The sequence below is a fragment of the Scomber scombrus genome, chromosome 15 (genome assembly GCF_963691925.1).
Source record: "Scomber scombrus chromosome 15, fScoSco1.1, whole genome shotgun sequence".
Taxonomy (NCBI): domain Eukaryota; kingdom Metazoa; phylum Chordata; class Actinopteri; order Scombriformes; family Scombridae; genus Scomber; species Scomber scombrus.
In genome coordinates this window covers 3770363-3790739 of record NC_084984.1, presented here as the reverse complement: position 1 = coordinate 3790739, position 20377 = coordinate 3770363, and the positions used below count along the sequence as shown (strand labels likewise).

The 20377-nt window shown below is 41.5% G+C and overlaps 1 protein-coding gene across 1 annotated transcript; it reads left to right on the top strand.

Moving 5' to 3' along the window:
* Positions 1-2541: 2541 nt before the first annotated feature.
* Positions 2542-19846, top strand: cplane1 (ciliogenesis and planar polarity effector 1). Its single transcript, XM_062434552.1, has 50 exons — positions 2542-2650; positions 2861-3009; positions 3111-3243; positions 3325-3444; positions 3934-4170; positions 4327-4426; positions 4504-4660; positions 4767-4870; positions 5183-5365; positions 5628-5877; positions 5980-6180; positions 6358-7136; positions 7249-7439; positions 7565-7645; positions 7730-7894; positions 8111-8275; positions 8359-8590; positions 8692-8828; positions 8919-9136; positions 9222-9386; positions 9480-9627; positions 9704-9813; positions 9900-10049; positions 10153-10264; positions 10579-10894; positions 11010-12107; positions 12332-12477; positions 12560-12645; positions 12737-12786; positions 12942-13212; positions 13287-13661; positions 13755-14438; positions 14533-14714; positions 14822-14909; positions 15011-15089; positions 15318-15452; positions 15685-15753; positions 15868-15956; positions 16100-16337; positions 16456-16712; positions 16829-16916; positions 17058-17237; positions 17498-17540; positions 17673-17804; positions 17893-18073; positions 18163-18218; positions 18300-18467; positions 18659-18780; positions 18905-19185; positions 19380-19846. Exons 2-50 carry the CDS (start codon positions 2929-2931, stop codon positions 19533-19535), a joined length of 9789 nt encoding a protein of 3262 aa, XP_062290536.1. The 5' UTR covers positions 2542-2650; positions 2861-2928; the 3' UTR covers positions 19536-19846.
* The last annotated feature ends 531 nt before the right edge of the window (positions 19847-20377 follow it).

Below are 20377 nucleotides of genomic sequence, written 5' to 3'. Positions count from 1 at the left end.
TTAATGATATGTTGTAATATGGCCATGCAGTTTATTGAAGGTAGAAGGAGTCCTCCCTTAGCATGTGCTCCAGCATATGCAAACATGATACTCTGTGGCCCTAACACACAATAACATCTCTAGAGTCCACATGTACTAATTGTTTAGTTTGTAAGATCATCCACAAATTACAACTTAACAACCATCACCATGTGTGAAGACTTGTTGCAATATTCTTTGAGTAATTGCAGAGTACAAGATACTTATTTAAACTCTTTCTTTCAGCAGATGTAAAAAAGAGGCTGTTGTGTTATTGACAGACTTCCTTCAGTCTTAAGCTGCTCATGTGTTAAGGTCAGTGATTAACCAGTAGGTACAGGATTTGTGAGGAAATACTGTTTACTTCCTTTCAGTGATGCAATTAACTACATTATTGACTTTTGATTGACTGAAGACAATATCAGACTAACATAAGTCATACAATCTTGCCTTTGTAACAAATGTATTTTTATATGAGAATTAACTGAAAACATGTAATAGGTTTGCAATTAGTATTCAGATGACTTGTGCATTTGGTTATATAGAAACTAATGCTTCTTTGAAACAAACAGCCATTTTATATTGTGTGTTCTTTCCACGTTTGCGTGAGTTAATCCATCCTGTATCTGGCTGTGTAATGACCTTTTACAATGACTGATGACTGATGTCAAGACTAAAAGATAAATTCATACAAACAAACAAATGCAGAGGGACTTAAATATCACAGCAATAGGCTAATACTTAATGAAAGGATTGTGAATGCATGCATACATTTGTTTGCATGCCCACAAACACATACTAACGTATACAAAAAAGCCTTACTGAGTTAGATTTTTTCAAACAATAAGCTCATAAACATGACAATTAAGTTAATGCAGTTTTCCCTTTATTGAAATAAGATCAAACAAGACTGGTTAAGCTAATACTGAGAAAGCAAAAAATCTTTATACGGCTGTAAATTTTTATTTCCTGAACTCGTCCTCTTCCTTGTTATGATTGTTCTGTTTTGGCCATGTCACCATGTCCTGATATGATGTCAAGCTCTGCCTCTTAAGGCGGCCCTCATCAGATCACAATGAACCTGGCAGTGACAGTAATAAAGGGCTCCATCTGTGCCTGGCAGGCAGAGGCAAATGAACCAATTAAGGTCTGGTGAAGTCTCCTCTTTGACCTATTGGCAATGGCTGCCGTCATCTCCATCATGATGAAAAGGAGAGAGTGCAAGGGTAATTAAATACCAGCAGGGAGCCGGGGGGCAAAACTAATAACTCACTGTTACAAGCCAATAAGAGACCGTAGCATGTTAATAATGAAAGAGCCACTTACTGCATACAAACAATCAGATAACTAACAGGCATGAATGTTTCTCAGAGAAACTTGACCTTGTGGAGCGATATCTTCAATAGTTTGGAGACAAAGCACAAAAAAGCCTCTTATGCCACAGTTTATCTGCCATGTGATCTGTTCTGCTCCAGTCAGAACTGGCTTTCATGTGAACTCAAAACGCTTTGAAAAGCTGGAGACACATTGTTAGTGGTGATCCATATTGTAGCATATCGCCATCTGCTGGAAAATGTATGCTTGTGCAACAATCTCCTGCATGTACAGTGCACTGTGTAATGTCCTGTTGTTTTTGGGTACTGCCACAGAAATCTGTCATGGATGTAATAGGAGGTGATGGAACAGAGTGTAGGTCTAATGTTCTCAACCCTCAAGTGTTGAGTTTGATCACTTGTGTTGTGTCTTTGAAAACAACATAGTAGGCAACATAATAACCTGACACACTACGTGGTTAACATGAGTCTGTTAATTAAATTTTAGGGCCTTTGCCTTTGGCACCTGCCCTTACTTAACCCTTCATTTCAGTTTCTGCTGGAGGTTTTTTTCCTTGTTTGTCCTCCCTCCCCCAGAGTTTCTGTGCGAAAATAATATTTTTGAATATTTTGTAAATAAATTATGAGGGGCGCTTAAATGGTCTCACAGTGCAAATTAAGCACATGCCAGACTTTTGACTTTTTTCATGAAATATTTATTTTATATTCCCAAATATACATGAACTAATGAATACATTTTCAAATGAGAGATAAATATTGCTTTATAAGAAATGATCTCCCTTATACATCATGTCAGTATCCATGAAAAACACCTGAACTTATATTTTGGTGGTCTTAATGGGTACACTTAGCCTAAAAACTGAAAACATTCGTAATAAGTTACATTCCTTTGATTAAGTAATTGAAACAGTTATATTACTTATTACATTTTAAATAGGCTTACTAGTAATCTGTAACCTATTACATTTCCATATTCCCAGCCCTATGTATGATCAGTAAACTACACAGGAGCTGTTACGTCACAACATCTACGTTCCTACGGCAACGCGTTGAAGCTTCCTCCAAGAGGATCATGGGAAACAATTCCTGCTCTGGAGCGGAGGGAGTTTCGAAATATTGTATGTTTAGTTACGGTATAACATGTTATACCACAGTAATATGAGCTAGTAGGTGACTAATAGATGCGAGTGAAACATGTGAGCATAACCAATGTGGTGGAAAGATACTGGTTTGGCTTTTTTTTCCGGGAGTGAGGAAAATTAGCTGGGTGGCTAATGCTAGTTAACGGTATGATTTAGGTAGGTAATGTTTTTGTTGGTTCAAACAAGAGTTAGTATTACCTAAAACGATGTCTTAATGTTATCAGTACATGCCAGTTATTGCTGGAAACGTGTAACGGTTGAGTCTCCCTTTTAAGTTTTATGATAATTGTGACGAGCTGACATAATTGTAATGTTTATTTGAGGAAATTGACTAATGTTACCATATCGGTTTGCTTGTCCATATAGCGGATTGATTTCGATAACCCCTTTCTGGATGCATAACCGCAAGGAAAAACGGATACTGTCTTTTAAACATGGAGCTAGAGCTAGAGGTTGTGTTGTCATCCAGCATCAAAAGGAAGAAACCATGGCCGCGATTCTGCTGGCTCGGGCAGGTAAACAAATGACCAATACTTCACATTTAAGAAGGTTACAGTGGCTTTCCTATCATTACCAGTAATATAATAATGACTGCAAACCTGTGTCATGTCACTAGGAGAAAGAGTCTGTGTTCCTGTTAGATGACAAACGGATCAGCGAGATCAACATGGTGTCTGGCCGCACCAAGAAGAGGACCCCTAAACTCCATCCCTTTCTCAACAGTGTGGTGACAATGGCTTCATCCCTGAGTTTATTGTGCCAGCTCATAGCAAAATACTTCTGACACTTGTCAATTCTTATAACACAATACTTGTCTTTTCTTTTTCCAGGTATGTGGCTTTGTGGACTATTGGTCACGGGAGAGCTGTTTCTGTGGAACAGGGATAAAGATTTGTTGAAAACTGCTGCAGCAGTCCCAGAAGTACTTCATATGATTACTACTTTTCAAGGTATATAATCTATGTATACATAAATGTAAGTGTCATTGCAGTGTCAGTAGATGAGCAATGACTATCCCAGTGCTAAGAAAAACATTACCCATTTGAAGGAGCTCTGGCCAGCTGCCTTAACATCAGCGAATGGATTTTGAGCATGCAGTATGCACACTATCTACACAGGTATTCTCAATTGTGAGACTGTAAAGTGCTGTGACTTACAGAATGTGGCTTGTGCAATTTGTCAAAGATTTACTGAACCAGTCAAAAGTATGGACACACTCTCTCATTCAAGTGAATGGAAACGTGTACAAACTTTTGACTGAAACTGTACCTGCTTGTGTATATATTTCCGAGGATCACAATGACAAGAAAAAGTGAGTGGGTATTGGTACAGTGAGTGTAAGTTGAACTGCAGATTTGCTAATTTCAGTTATCTGTGGAACAATTTGTTAAAATATCAAGTTTTGAATCCATGCATGTATTTGTGTGTATTTTCCACAGGGAATGCTACAAGGCTGTTACTCCAAGTTTCAGGAGATGGGATGCGTGTACTCCTGGTAGCCATTACAGGGCAAGTGTTCCTGTGGGAATGTATGGACATCAGAGATTTGACGGGTGTACGAGATGGCACAGTCAAAGGACACTGGGCACATATAAAGCCCCTTGAAGATACCATTTTGCCATCTTCACAAGACAAAGAAGCATCCCAACACACCATCTTTGTTAAGACGGAGGTTTGTATTCTTCATAAGAATATGTTTGACAGATTGTGTCATGTTTTAAATGAATGACAGAATTTAAAAAACCTGCACTCCATTTCTGTTTCACTATCGGATTATTTTCTATTGTACTTAAATCCTATTTATATCTCTCTCCAAACTCCTTAACAGGCAGTGGGTGATACCTGCTTATCAGCATTTGTTTTCACATGTGGGAAGAAGCTAATCCTCAGCTGTCTGAAAATCCAATGGGAAGAAAGACATATGAGAGTAGGGTGAGTGAACAGGTTTATGTAACTCAGTTCTCCCACTTGTTGTCACAGTAGTTACAAGTATACATTTCTCTGTGTAGTTCTGTGGGATACAGCATACAGTGGGCCACCAAGACATACCCCATGTCGAGCCTTACCCCAGCATGCCAACCAGTGAAGTCCAGGGGTGCTTTAGTGTCAGCCTTCTCTCCTGATGGCCGGCTGTTAGCCATCGTCCTGAACCAGAGACAGCCCAAGGTAAGCGTATGGCCTCTCTTTCTCTTCTTGTCACATCTTCAACAGTTTTTTCCACGTCCATCCATACTTCCATGGAAATATGACACAAGATATGTTTTGATTGCAGGCTACACAGGTCCTCTTTGTGAGCACACAGAATTTTGTCTCGGTATCAAGTGGTCTGGGCGGATGTGGAAGCAAAAAATTGGAGATCCCCTCTAAATACATAAGGTACAGTATGGATAAATAGCAACAATAACAGGTGTTGTGGCTGGTGTTGGTGTGATTGGCTGACTGCTGCACACAGGTTTAAACTGAATTCAGCACATAATTTTCAGACTGTATGAATAAAAAAATATACCAGAGAGGAATGAAAGGAAACCACAATGTCTGTACCGCTGTATCAAGCCGCTATTACCTCCACAAAAGGCTGTGTTACATCACCCAATGTCTGTCTGTTGTTAGAACTACTTTGAAATCTTTGTTGGAGAAGATGGGTTTTTTAAAAATGTCCAAAGATGCTTCACTTATCTTCTCTTTTAGGTCGTACTGGGTCGGCAGTATGACCTGGTCACCCGGTGGCCTTTTCCTGGCCTGTGTTCTGAAGAGAGGCTCACTTCTTATGTTGGCTCGCCTCGGAGGGCTTGTCACTCTAACAAGCTCCGGTTGCAATGTTGACTTCGGACCGGCACAGTTCCTACCCCTGCACCCTCTCATCACTTACCGGTATGTCGTAAATTGAGGCAATTTACATTCATTGCTCTTATTAACTCTTATTACAAGTTATGGATTTTTTTGGGCTGATGTTCTATGGTAAGGTTTTTTTATATGGATTTGTTCACTGTCATGTTACAGCATGCGAGTTAAGAATCTCTCATTCTTTTGTGCTTAACATGAATGAAACCAGTGTGAAACATGTGATGTTGTTTAACTATAACGTAGTTTTTTCTTGCTTTTTGTTATAAAAGTTTTTCGTTTCCTCCTGCAGGCCACCAATGTCTGCAGGGAAAGGGGAGGCCTCTCTGTCCAGCTCTAGCATGTCTGTGCGGGATGTCCTGAGGCAGCGATATTCTGTGACCTGGCATCCACGGCTGTTCTATCTCATTGTGTCTGATGGCTACATGGCCACAGTTTTGAGGGTGCTAGATAGGCCTTCTCCTGCACTGCTGCTGAAAACGTTACTGAGGGACACCAGCAAGGACCTCGAAAAAGCCAGCCGGATCCTGGATAAATCACAGGTGCTAAATCAGGAAATTGAAGCAGTAGAAGAGAAGAGATTTTATTCAAATTCAGCTTTAGGTTAATTATTTATTGAAATAATTCAAATGTCTTATTTTCAGATTCATGTGAGGGCATGGTTGGAGTCAGTATCTTGCCTGAATCTGGACAACAGCCTCAAGGAGTTCAAACCTATTGTTACACATTTACCCAACACCACAGACTCTGTCATTTCAGCAGCCACAGATAGGTCCACTTTACCTCTTTTCCTGCAGGACCAAGGGACATTTGGTGGCACCAAGGAGCTTCTTGAAAGAGTACAGGTCTGTCAAATACTGTTAGAATATAGAATATAACTTTAGACCCAATGTCAAAATGTTCAAACTACTGTACTGGATTTGATTACATGGAGTAATGTTGTATTGTGCCTACTTTATCATTTGCTTTATTCACTTATGTTACCAGTCTGTAACCTGGTGTTTATGTGTTTGGTTTCCCAGACATTCTTTGAAGATGATTCTGATGTAGACGGACCTCCTGTTGGATCTCATGTAGAGGATGGCGGACGTCTGGAGTTTGCCTCAATGTTTGACACGCTCCACGCCCTCGACACCAACACTGCACTTGTCCCAAGCCCAGATAATGAAATCATGAAGGACTTTGCTGAAAGAGAGAGGAAGACCCCTCTTCTACATCGTGAACTTGGGAAGATCCAGAGCAGGCTGTTAACAGCCTGGGCTTTTAGCATGTCTCTAGGAGACACCGTGGAAAACAAAGCTTATCTGCTAAAGCACATCCTCAACTGTGTGGTGCGGCTTGCTGCTTTACTTCATTTGATACCTAGCTCCACGGTCAGCACGGGGAAAATAAATACCTCAGATTCTACTTGCCTCCTGCACCTTCTCAAATCGCTTCTTTCTTTTCTTCCATGGGATAGAGCTAACTCAGATGGGCCACACTGTCTGGGGCTGATGGTAGAGCTCAGTAAACGGATGGTACACCTGCTGCTGAGCCCTCATCCTGAGTCCTACCAGACTGGTCACAGTGCGCTATCATCTCATAGTCTATCCACAGTACTGCTTATCTTGCAGCTGGTCTCTGATTCCCTTGACCAAACTTACAGCCTGCATCAAAGAACTGTCTGGTCCTCAGCAGAGAATCAGCCACCACACCAATGGCCTTCAGATGTACACTGTGTGCCTCTACTACAGGATGAGAAGGAAGAGATATCCAGCTTTGTATATCAGGCTCGGCCTGTCCCCCAGCGACCGTCCAGCAGGTTGAGACAGTCTCTTTGACTTTTCACATATAAGTGTTTATGAGGAAATAGTCAAGTAGTTGTTGTTGTTGATGCCAGTCAGACAAAAGTTGTGATTTTCTTTTTTGGCCAGAATGTTTGGCGTGTGGCAGCGGTTCTATGAGATCACTCAGCAATATATGGAAGAATTGAAAGGCTTTAAAGGTTGTGATGGCTGGGAGGAGGAAGAGCAGCAGCTGTCTGTCATCATGTCTCAAATCCAAACAGCTCTGCAAGCTACAGGAGAAAGGCTTGAGGAGGGTCCTGCACTGCTGAGTTACCCAGGTCTGAAAAAAATATCTTATTTGTGTACAGCACCAACCAAAGCAAGTGTGATTGCATCCTAACCTAACTGTCTGAACTGTTATTTTTTGTTTTTAAAATAAATATTGAATTCTTCTCCCCTTCAGGGGAAGATCTTTTCCTGTGTGGCTTCTACCCAAAAAGTGCTGACACATGGCGGTCACAAATTTTGGAAGAGAGTAAAAAAAGTAAGACCATGTTGTCATTTTCCCCGTTAGCAGAAACAGTACAGTAACATACAATCTGAAATAGTAATCGTATATCTCTTTTAGGTTCTGATCGTAGTGTCTTCCAGGAGACTCGGCTTTGTCTGGCACTTCTATACAGTCTGTTGTCCCAGTACCATCTGAGAGAAGCCCAGGAGTTGGGAGACCACATGGCCCGCTTAATACTACACAGGGCTGGACAACAGGAAGACAGCACAACCTACATAACAGGTTAGGCATTGTCAACAATTACTCAGTCTTTTAGATGATGTTTATGTGTGTGTCAGTTTATGGAATCAAGTTATTAGCATTTTCATATTTAACAGCTTGATCCTTGATGGCTAACCCTTTATTTCTGATTATGTTTAATTACTCAAAACGACAAGTGTACCTCCCTGTGAAATAAGAAACGTTCGTTATTAGCTTTGCCTTTGTGCCCTACAGCAGACTCCCTTCCTTGCCAGTGGCTGCCAATGGACCTTCACAGTGACACAGCATGTGCAGTGGTTCAGACCCTGGGAAGATTCATGGCTGCTTATTTCACCAATCAACCGCTCTACATCTTGCCCCCACACAATGTGGGCATCCTGCCTCCACTACACCTACCTCATGGTGTGTTTCCAAAATCATTTCTTAGTTTAAATTATGTCTTTTTTAATATTAATATTACTATTTGGTAATATGTTCTTTCTCAGCCCCCAGTGTTGGGCGTTTGGTGCCGCTGTGCCAGGAGGAGGTGGCTAGAGCAGTTAGACGACAGCATCTGTCAGAAGTGTGGACTGTAGATTACGCCCAGGACCTGCTCCTGCTAGGGGGTCTGATTCCTGAGACTGTGTGGTTGGCTTACCATCTTGGGGACTGGAAGACAGCGGCCTCTCTGAGCTTAGCCTACACCAGTTACTGCGCTGACCACTTTGACTTCACTAGGTCAGTGTGTTAGCATAAAATATAATCGAGGAATGGATGAGTGTATTGGGAATGTTTCCAAATGTTACAATTTGTAACTGTTGCTAATCTTTATATAACAGGTTTAGGAGAAGAGAGCTCCACCTGCCAACAGTTTTAGAACCAGAAAGCATTTTTCAGGCTGAGTTGGAGTGTCTTTTTGGCAATAAGGCTGACTCCCAAGAGGGCAAAGACGAGGACAGTGACAAGAGCTTTACAGGTTAGTGAAACCTGACAACTATGAGATGACAGCAATGCACATAGAGCCCTTTAATTTGAATCTATGCTTTGTCTCATCTCCTATTACTAGATCCCTTGGAAGGAGAAGACTGGGACTTGTTACATGTTTCCATACAGGAGATTCTGAAGGCGTCAGTCATGGCTGGAGTGAATGTTACATCTTCACCCTTGTCCTCCTTGTTGGACGCAGCCAAAGACCTGTGTTCTGGCCTGCCTGCATTTGTGCCCAATGGACTGTATCTGCCTTCCCCACCTCTCTATTGTCCTCAGCCTTCCCCCAACACGCAGGTACATACACAAAAGATAGACTGTTACATATGTTTACATATAAATTCTCTGTAACTGTTTAAGAAAAAGTGTGTCTCATTCTTAGGACCCAATAGGGACATTATGGCAGTTTACAGAGGTTGCGTCTCGTCACAAAGTGTCTGCGGTTCTCCAAAGATTACTGTTACTCCTGAGATCAGCTCATTGTTGCCATCCAGCTGCCCAGTGGTACATCAGCCATCTGCGCCGTGCCAGACACCTACTGCACAAGGTACTTTCCAGGGCTGAAATGTTTTTAACATGTGTACTAAGAAGCTTAAAGGTCTGTGACATTCATAGTGCAAATATTTGATGTTGTTTTTAGATCAAGAAGAAGTACTCCTATCCATCAGCTGCTGAAGAGGAAAAGGCTTTCCCAGAGGGTCTCATGAAGTTTGTCACCCGCTCTGGATTCTTCAAACGAGGGCCTAATAAAGATGGTCACTTGGACTCTGATATCATTCAAACTATTAGTAAGATAACACACATAGTGCATCAATCAATTATCTAATTTCAACATTTTTTTATTTACTATTATTCTGCTTCAAGTCTGTTTCAGGGAGCTGTGTGGTTTATGCTGGATGCTTCACGTCAGGGATCAGCTCTCTATTTCCTGCAGGAAATATCAGGCTGCCAGACAGAGTGGTAGAGATGAACAGGTATCACATTTGCATTTGTGACATGTTTATGTATAAATATCCTCATGGATTCCCCATAAGTATTCGTGTATATTTGTATCCCTTAGATCCCTGGTGATCCAGAAGTGAATTCTGCCTGTGTGGATGCTCTCCACTGGGCCTGTCGTTTTCTACCTTTCTCTCATTTCCTCAATGCCGAGGAAATCCTCCAGGACATACTGCTCAGCCTCGTGTCTGAACTGCCTCCTGTGTCTCTGGTGAAAACACATTTTCTTGCCTTTTCACACAGACGTTTATCAAAGTAAAACAGAATGACCTTGACTGAGTGCATTTCTCACTCTTGGCTGCTCTTCTTTTTAGGTGGCAGACACACTGGCACACGCTTTCCCAAAGGAGGAAGAGTCTGTCAGAGTCCCTCTAAGAGAAAAGTATAACTCACTGCTGCAGAGATTGAGACAATGCAATGTCCTTGGTATGAACAACTCTATTCACTCACAAAGTGCTTTGAAATACTTTTTGGGAGATTTATGCACTTTATAACATATTGTTTACGTTCCCTGGTACATGTATTGAATTATGGATTTTTCATTTTTAAATTATTTGAATCTGTATTTGAAGTTCTGGTCACTGTATGCTTATTTGATCAATGATAACATTTTTAAACCTTCCTGGATCCCTTTGGGTGAATGGATAAATTACTTTGATCCTTTACTTATTATGCATTGCCATTTTAATATATGTAATATGTCTATAAATGTATTCTGTCACATGCTGTCTGTTCTGTAGAAGAGGAAACACAGGAACCAAATGAGCTGATGATCATTCTCCTTCAAGACAAACTCAGGCAGAGGAGAAAACATCTTGGGCGTTTGAAGAGGCACCTTGCTGCCCCTGAGCTCCATCTGTGGGAGAAAGAGGAGGAAGAGGAGGAGAAGGGAAGCAAACATGGGATGGCCATGTTAAGACAGCTCTCCCTGGGTACAAGTCTGAGCACCAGCACTTTAACTGATTGTGGGTTCCCCCCGCTGTGCAGTGATGTAGACACAGCAGAGAATACATCTGAGGCTGTCTCTCCTGAACAGAATAAGAGATCAATAAACAGGTATCCAGCGTGCAATGAAAGCTCATCCATTACTTTGAGGAATTGCTCACATGTGGCTTATTCTGTGATGTTGTTCTTTCAGGGGCGAAAAAGCTAAACTACGAGACAGAGAGAGTGCAAAGAAAACTGTTAAGATTGAGAGGGTGATCCAGGAGGAGAGTCATGCAGCCAATGCCAAAGAGAATGATGACCAACATAATGTGGCTCTACCCTCCTTACCAGTGGTTGGCACCTGGGAGTTTGAGCTGGAAGATGAAGAATATCTCAATTTCCTGGAGCTCTTCCTCAGCTACGTTCTTGAAAAGGATAGTACTGATGGAGGGGACTCAGGCAGTGAACTTCCTTTGTTGAGAGGCTTCTCCTCCAAGTTGAGGGAGAGAGAGTTGCATTCTCTAACCTTTGATGTGCTCACAACTATACATCGACATCAAAGAGATGGTCAGCATCCAGCAAGAAAACACTGGAGCAACAATCCTCCAGTGTTCAGAGCTGGCTGCTGCTACAAGTCTATAAAACAAGCTACAATACCAGAGCCACAAAATTCCATCTGCAGCGAAGCCCCCATATCAAGAACTAGCCTAGCTGTCACCTCTCTTCCTGGGTTCAGAAATGGGAGGCAAAACGGTCTGTTTAGCCTCCAACAGCAGAGCCGTGTGCCTTTAGTCCAAAGAATGAGGAGAGCCTACTCTGGTTCTGATACTAGCCCTAATCAAAGTGCTTTTCCCATGGGTCAGTCATCAGATCGTTTGGTATTTGGCTCTTCAACCTCTGTGGAAACCGTGGTAGAACTGCAGCAGGGCCTCGATCCTAAATTAGAAGCTCAGTTCCCAGAGCTTGGCAGACTGCTGGAGTGGATGGTACGATGGGCTGATAGGAAGGTGCTTCTGGGACATCATGGCAAAAAGAAGAAAGCTAAGGGAGATGGGATCAGAGGAGCAGTTAATGAAGGAGTAGTGATTCGCATAAAAGCCTCTGCGCCTGCTGTCCTCACATCCCTCAGTCTGCTGGAGCACAGGTACACTACTCTACTTGGGACCGATCACTACAGTGCCCACATCCAGATTCCAGAAACACAGTGGACTGTAGTCCCTGTGCTGCAACCTGAGGTGGAAGAGCTGAAGAGAGAGAGCAGTGTTGATACAGGCTACCCTGGATCTGCCAACACTCCCATCACTGGCCTTGATCACAATCTACAACAAGAAGAACTGTTCATGTGAGTGCCCCATGTTTTATTTGGCTGGCTGAAAACAAGCACACATATATACAAGAAGCTGGTTTGAAATCAGCTGCTAAGAAGTGCCAAATATGTTGGAGGCATTTCAAGACAATATATGAAATCGGGATGTGATCTGTCACTTTATGTGTGGTTTATCATAATACAATTTACTGAATATATGAAGAATCTACTGTATTGATATTGTATTTACGTCCCTGCAGAGATTCTCACACAGATGAACCAGAGGAGCTGACGTTTCACAGGACACCTCTCCCCAATGACCAACTTTCCGTTGACACTCAGATGAGACCATCAAGTTCACTCCAGCTGTCTCTTGGTGATTTAGATGTTACACCTGAAAAAGAAGGTATGATGCAAGAATAAATTGGCTGCAAATGCAGACGTGTATAGCAGAGAATATTAATTAACATGTTTGATATTTGTCTTAGGCAAAAGTAGTGACGGTGAGGATGTGGAGGTGTCCTCTTCTGTTTCCGATGGGAACATCTCCGGAAACATCTGCACACCTGAAACAGTGAATATTACTCTTAATTTTTCAAGTTTTTTACACGTGTCATGAAGGTTGTCGCAAAGCACAAATAATTTGTCATTTTTGTCCTTTTCAGAGTTTAAAACTTGCAGATCTAGACTACTCAGAAAAAGACTCCACCTCTCTGTGAGTTTTGAGTGAATTATTTATTAAAAACGTATGAATGGGTAAAGGGAGCCGTTACTGTAGTATGTTAGTGAGAAAACAATTTGTACATTTGCATTTGGTTTTGAAACCCCATGTCAAAACCGAGTTAATCATTGAAATTTCCTGTTCTGTAGTTTAAGCCACAGTCATACTAGAAGCCAACAAGCCCCTCCACACCCAGAGCCAATAGCTCTTCCCATCGTCCAGGCTGAGGCAGTGGTCCATGCAGAGCTCCCTGATCCAACTGGAGTACTGCTCCCCAATGCACTGGAAGATCCCCCAAGTCTTCAGCCACAAAGCTCCACAGCCAGCGCACCCAATGTGGTTCCTACTGTCCCCAGCCAGACATCATCCACTCCGCCAATGAGACAACGTCTGGGTGAAGACTTATTCAGATTGGTCCAGGTAAGAACAGACAAATGGACTCTATTCTTTCAGAAATGACTCGTAATTTACATGTATTTGTCCTTGTTTTGCAGCATATCAACCACATGAGCCTGATGGAAGTTTTGGGAGAGTCATTTTCAAACCTGCAACTGGCTCAGCAGAACTCGTCTTTGGCGCAGTCTAACACAAACCCCTCACACCCTAATGTGCCATCTTCTTGTGCTGCCAATTTCACACCTCGACAAAATGCCTTGTCGGCTCAATCCACAATTTCACGGGCCCCTCAGACACAGGCATGTGTGCCATGTTCAGAATCCAGCAACACTCAGTTTAGTCAGGCCCCTGCATGCATGTTTGCAAACCAGCCTGCCACACAGAGCTCAGGGAATCTCTCTCCAACAGTTGATCAGTGTCAAAGCACCAGGAATCTACCCTCCATTGCCAACGGTGCAGTGGTAAATTATCAGGTATTGCTCAAATGTATTGCTACATTGTGACACATTCTTTCTGTGTAAACAATACTTAAATGACAGCTGATTATGTTCACTCTTTTTTTCCAGGAAATGCAACCGCTCTCTGTCCAGGCAGAGTCACCAGAAATTCAGTTTAGTCAAAGTAGGAGATTAATCCCCCCCTCCCAAGGGCTTCTGGCCACTACTGACACCAGCCATGCAATTAACAGTGCCCCTGTGGTAGTGCACTCAAGTGTACAATCTGACCATGCTTCCCAGGTCATGGGCCTGAAATTACTCCAGCTCCATCGTCCTCCGTTGCCCCAGCAGGGTGCCCCACGCTGTCCCCCAGCCCAAGGATTCCAGATGCCGCTCACTGCAAACCCTGCTACTCTGGAACCATTTCAGCCTCAGCTTAAACACAATCACAAAGCTTCCTCAAAGAAGACAGAAGAGGAAAAAAGAAGTGGGTCTTCAGTTCCAAAAAGGCGACTCAGTTTTAACAACAATCCTCCACATGATTCTACTCCCAGGAGCTATCATGTGCAGAGTCAGACATCAGAGAGATCCAGGGTGCAAGACTTCTCAGTACTCCCTCCTGCTTTACCAGCTCATGGACCTTCACCAACCCAGGGCATTCGTCTGCTGTGCTTTCAAAATGTTCCACAGAGAAACATCACATTCCCCCAAATACCCATAGTGTCTTCCTCCAGGCCCTTTAATGTAATTGCAGCGCCAATAGCAGAAACCCCTAGCATCAAGCTTCTTTGTATAGACTCTAAGCCAAAAATGGTAAGCTACTCTACCATTACTTGAAAGATCTTTCAAACGAATAACACCAAATGTGGCATTGCAATTTATGCTCAGATATCTGTCTCTACCACAGATGTTGCCCCAGGCAGCTGCTTCAGCCCAGGTGACCCGTCTCTTCTCTATGGAGGAGTTGAATAGTTCAGTGACAGAGAGGCAGAAGGCTGATGAAGCTCGACTACGGTTGCTCAGAGTTGACCCACCCATTGAAAGCAGTAGAAGAGCTACAACCTCTCCCAGCTCTAACTCCATCAAAAGGCAAACACATATCTTAATTTTCATGCTATTGATTAAAAAAAAAAAAAAAAAATAAATAAATAAATCATTATTGCACTCTTATTATATTTATTGTGTTTTATTTATAGGCAAAAAAGGAGAGAGCAAAAGGCTGGGAGGGCAAAAAAAGCAGAGGTCACATTTAGGCCAAATGAGTCCATCATCCCTACACAAGAGGTACAACAATTATAATCCTAGTAAGAATAATTTTGTACTGTCACCGATATAAAAAAACCCCATTTCACCACTGTCATTTGTTTGTTTCAATGTGTTTTTAGCCAGCAGATGAGCCTGTGAATGATGAGCCAGCAGCTGCAGAAGAGATCACCCCTAGACAGGATTTTGCTGTTCAACTTGGTTAGTGCCAAATACATATTTGAGTACACTTGCCTGTTGCAGTTATCACCAGGAAAAGCAATAATCCATACACATCTTTAATGGCAACTAAAATGTTGTTTTTCATATGTCAAACATAGCAGGAAACTCACATCACTATGTCTCAAAGGGACAACAGAAATCAGCATTCTTGAAAATGTATAGTGACCGGATAACAAGTCTACTGATTTTTTGTTCTTTAACTGCCAGGATCTGTTGACTCAATGCTGAGTGGTCAGAGATTATTGGACAAGGCAATGTCCACTGCAGCCGAGCTCCATGTCTTTGCTGCCACATGTAAAAGACCCCCAGAGTGCCATGATGCTTTCACAAACACAGACCCAGGTGAGTACAGGTGGTGGTAAGATTTGATACAGACTAAGATTGTAATATTTTTTAACAGTTGTAATTTAATTCCACTGTTGCTGCTTGTGTTTGTAACAGGATAAAATGCTTTCATGTGTTATGGGTTGGCTTTCTTGATTGATCAGAGAGTATTAACTTTTTTCTGTTCTGTCTGCATTTAATGAAAAATGTAAAAATGTTCTAAATGTAAATTATGATATTTTTCTTTCAGCTTGTCCTCCCAGACTGGTGGATAAAGCTGTGTCTGCTCAGGCCTCTGTGACTGATAGTAGTCCTAAATGTAAGTTGATTTGAAATTGCTGGTACAAGGACAACAGAGTGCTTTTTATTTTTGTGGACATAATGACGAGTTCAATTTTGTGTGTATGTGTACACGTGTGTTTTCTCCATCCAGCACGAAGGTCAGAGAATCAGCAGTTTTACAATGAGCCCCCTGTCCAAGACACTGTGAAGACTTCACAGACACCACAGATGAAGAATCTGGTAAGATGTCAGACATACAATGTGGACTCCATACAGTATGGTGCAGCACAGATTTTATATTAAATGTGCATTTTTGCAAGTACTCACTTTAAGCAATGCATAGTTTAATTTGCCTCTCTGTTTTTTCCATCTTTGTCTCTCAGGATCTGCATGGACGCCACTTCTTAAGTGTTTTGGATCTAGAAGACCAGATGCAGCACCAGGATTTGCCAGCCTCTCTTATCCCAGGATTACAGGACGTTCGTTCCGTCCCTTCTTCACCTACATCTGCTCAGCTTCATGTACTTGCGACTTCTGTTATCAGTGGTGCTGCTCCTGTCGCTGATCCACAACCCTCATTCACAATTCCAGAGTATATCCTGAATCCCTCCACTCACCCAGGTCTTTATATGTCTTTATATATAAGGTTTTATACAGTATGGGTGTAGATTGAATAAATTCAAACCTGTGGTGAACAGTATTGTCAAAATGTGGACTCAATATGTGTTGTATTTTCTAGATATCCTTGAAGAGACCTCACTCAGCTACATTGAGCCCAGGTGGAATCCAGAGAGAGTTGCTCCACAGGATATAGTAGATCCATTTGACTCGGAAATCTGTCAAGCCATAAAGATCCCGAATGCTGAATTTAACAGCGCCCCGTACACACCTCCTACAGTCTGGTTCTCATCTCGCCTCTCAGAACTGGATGTACAGTTAGCTGCGCTACAGAACATTGCAGACCATCTGGAAAAGGACTTTACCAACTCCAGGATGGTAAATATGCGTTTTGTTTTTATATTTTCAGTGTTATCCAAATTTACAAATAATCTTGTAAGGCTGACACGTATATGTAGATGATTCTTTGCTTGTCCTGCATTGTTTATGTGTAGTTGGTGAACACTATAGAAAAGCTCAGCCCAGTCTTGGCTCCGAAGACTGCAGGGAAAAAAACTGTCAGACTGGCTGTCCCACAGGAAGGTAAGACCCCAAAAAAGTCATCTATAAAGATTGAAAATAGTGCATTGCATTTTAATTGAAATGCAAGTCCAAATTATATTTTTTAATTGAGTAATGTTTAAAAATCCTCTTAGACTGTTGTGTATTCTCTGTGTCTCTCAGCATGGACGCCAAGACTTGCCACTGTAACAGAACCAAATGCGTATGAAGATGAAGAAAATCTGGAAGAACAATATGTGGTTCATAATGACTCCTGTACCACTGAAAGAAAATCTTCTTTTCTTTATTCCACTTCTTCTCACAGTACCAGTGCTGGTCCTTACCACCTTCACACTCCTCCAAGTAAAGATGCACTTTAATCAAACTTCAATTCAATTGCCTTAAAATTATTGCATAATTTAAAAAAAACTGACTTGCATGGTGGCAAATAAAATCATTTACAGTTAATGTGTAGATATTAAAACAGAGTGCTGAATGTGGAAGCAATGTAGGCGTTAAACATTTTCTGGGTATTGCAACAGTAATATTTTTGAATGCCAACTGCAGCTAAAAGATGTGAAGCATAACATTTAACTGTCACAGTGTTTGTGTTTCTCTCACAGGAATTACACATCATGAGACTGAAGCAGCTGAAATATCTCAAGTGTAAGTTAAAATAGATTGGAAATATTTTAAGCATTTAAAGATTTATGATATTTGTTTTGGGTGTGCTTGGTGCACTGTTATTTTGTCCATTCTCTCATGTTTTACGGTACTGTCCTCTCCACCTCGCTCTAGATGGGCAGATGAGAATCTGGGTCAGACCGGGCTATCTGATACAGCAGAAATCTTAGACGAGTTAATGAGAGAAGGATATTTATCCCCGACTGACCTGGATTTGTCCACTTCACAGACTGCACACCATAGCAGGTACAGTGACTATAAAAATGAGAGCTATTCAAAGGACTGTCTAAATAAGTCTGATTATCTATGAGCTGAAAAGTAATGTGACCCACAGCGCACTGGAGCAGCAGCAAAGTAGCTGGATGTCACAGAGACGCGTCCTTCCGGAGGATGAGAGGAGAGAGCTGAGGATTTGGATGAGAAAGAAACAGAGGGAAAGACTGGCTGTTTATCACAAACACAGAGAGAGCCTGAAGGAGAGGGAGCGCAAGCCTTTTTCTACTTCTGGGACAACTGTGAGACAGCTCAAGTTATTATTGGAGTTGATGTTACATATTATTGTATCCACATTGTTAATCATCTCCTATGTTCTTGCTCGCTACAGAAATCTACAAACAAAAATCAAGCATCCATTTGGAGAACCAGAGAGGAAAAAGAAAAGTATGTGTCTGTTTACAGTGTTTGTGCACAGGAGAAATTAATGTGCATTTATGCAATTGACATTTTAATTGTGATTGGCAGGGCAATGCTTCTGGAGCAATATAATCAGAGGACTCATGAAGCCCATTCTTTGGCTAGTGATTTTTTCACCGGTCCTCCAATCCTGCTTAGTTCTTCACAGCCTGAAGGTGCTCCGATGAACTCCACCACAAGGTCCATCTCTGCTCCACCTTCTGGTATCGCTCACAGGTACCTCATGCAACAATAGTCTGACTAAGATCTTGTCTTATTAAAGAATCATTGTGATTGGATCTAGCAGCTGAACTAATCATCACATTTAATTCATTGAGTCAAAATATTAAGATTATACCACAATGACCAGAATCTGCACAGACAGCCTGTATGTTATGTTTGATAATGGAGTAATATCTTCTTCTTAGGACCTACGCTATATATCCTAATGATAAAAGAAGTCTTAAGTCTGAATCAGGACAAGCTCAGCCCCACCTTCATCCATGGACTGCTGAGGACCACCACAGGAGACTGGGACTACATAGACCAGGTACCAAAATGATATTCAGCTAAACTGATGTTGTGAATATGTTGATATTAACTCTGTTCTCATAAAATTGATAATATTAAATTGACAAAATGTATCTATGTTGACTATGTGACTTTGTTGTCAGTGACCTCTCTGCCAAAGGACCGCCTGTCTCAGGTCACCAGACGTGGCATGCTCGCCAACACAAAGAGCCACAGTAAACTGCACACAGCCAGCCAGGGTGAACAACTGCAGAGAAAGATGGGTTTGAACAAAAGTCCTACAGGAGGGACTGCTGTAGGGAGAGGGATTCAGAGGGAGCAGACCAAGATGGAAGAGAGAGAGGAGAGGGATGCGGTTAATCTGTGGGAGACCTCTTCGGAAATGTTTAGGCTGTTTGGACCAGAGGAGTCAAAGTCTAACATAGTAAGAAAGGCATTTTTCATACACTTGAATCTAATTTTTACTTTACATGAAAAAAAACCTCTCAGTCATCCTCAAATGAGTGTCTTGTGCAAGAAGAAGGAATTTGTTTAATTAATATGAGGATAAGAATACTGTACTATACTTTGTGGTTGATTGATGATGTCTAGTTTAATACATTGTTGTGTACCTCTCAGGTTTTGGCCGGGCTGTTAAATGCGCAGGATGATGGTGCCACAGCTGGTGTGTCAGGGATGGACTGGCTGGACAACCTCTCTGAGAGTGCCGGCAGCAGCCTCAGCAAAATAGACTGGGCTGCTATTGAGAGGATGGTAGCTGCTGAGGATGACTGAGTGTTTAAAGAAAAGGAAAAAACAATGTTGTGCAATGTTGACACCTCAATAGATGGTTTATTACTTTAAAATTATTTCGAGGATTTTATGTGCCTGTTGAATGTATGTTATATAATAAATTCCATCAACAGTGATATTAAATATATCACGACACAATCAATTTGTTTATTGGTAAAGTAAATTACATGTGCTGTAATCAATTTCATTTTCATACATAGTATAATTAACATTTATTGCACTGACATCTGCAGTGATGTCCTCTTTTTGAAAATGTAGGCTTGTGCCATCTGCGTATGTAATGTTTTTCTATATTTATACTTTATTTTTGTACAGACTTGAATGTCACTACAATAAAACAAAGTTTAAGTAGTTAAACGCGGTTTGTCCCTGTTTTAAATTGTTAAAGGAAGCTATCTGTCGTCATTGTTGCATGGCTTCACTGTGGATCACACAATCATTCTTTACAAAGCAAGGAACAATGTGATAATACTGAAACATTCCCGTAATGTTTAATGTAAACAGGCAACTTAAATCATTGACCTCCCATTGTCAACTTCAACACTGGATTTTTGCAATGGATCAACAAACATCTCCCACTTTACACACATCACAGGATTTTTATCTCAGTAAATATCATAAGGTGTCAAATCCACACATATGCCGCACTTAAACTGGGTATTTTTAATTATTTATTTATTAATTTTTTTATCACATCTATGAGACAGACACCAACTGTTGGCCTACAGGGGATACTCTTGTGTTCATTAAAATACGCTCACGGTTTTTCATACCAATCATATCCATTAGAAAACACTTGGGGGCACTCTGCGTCAACTGTGAGC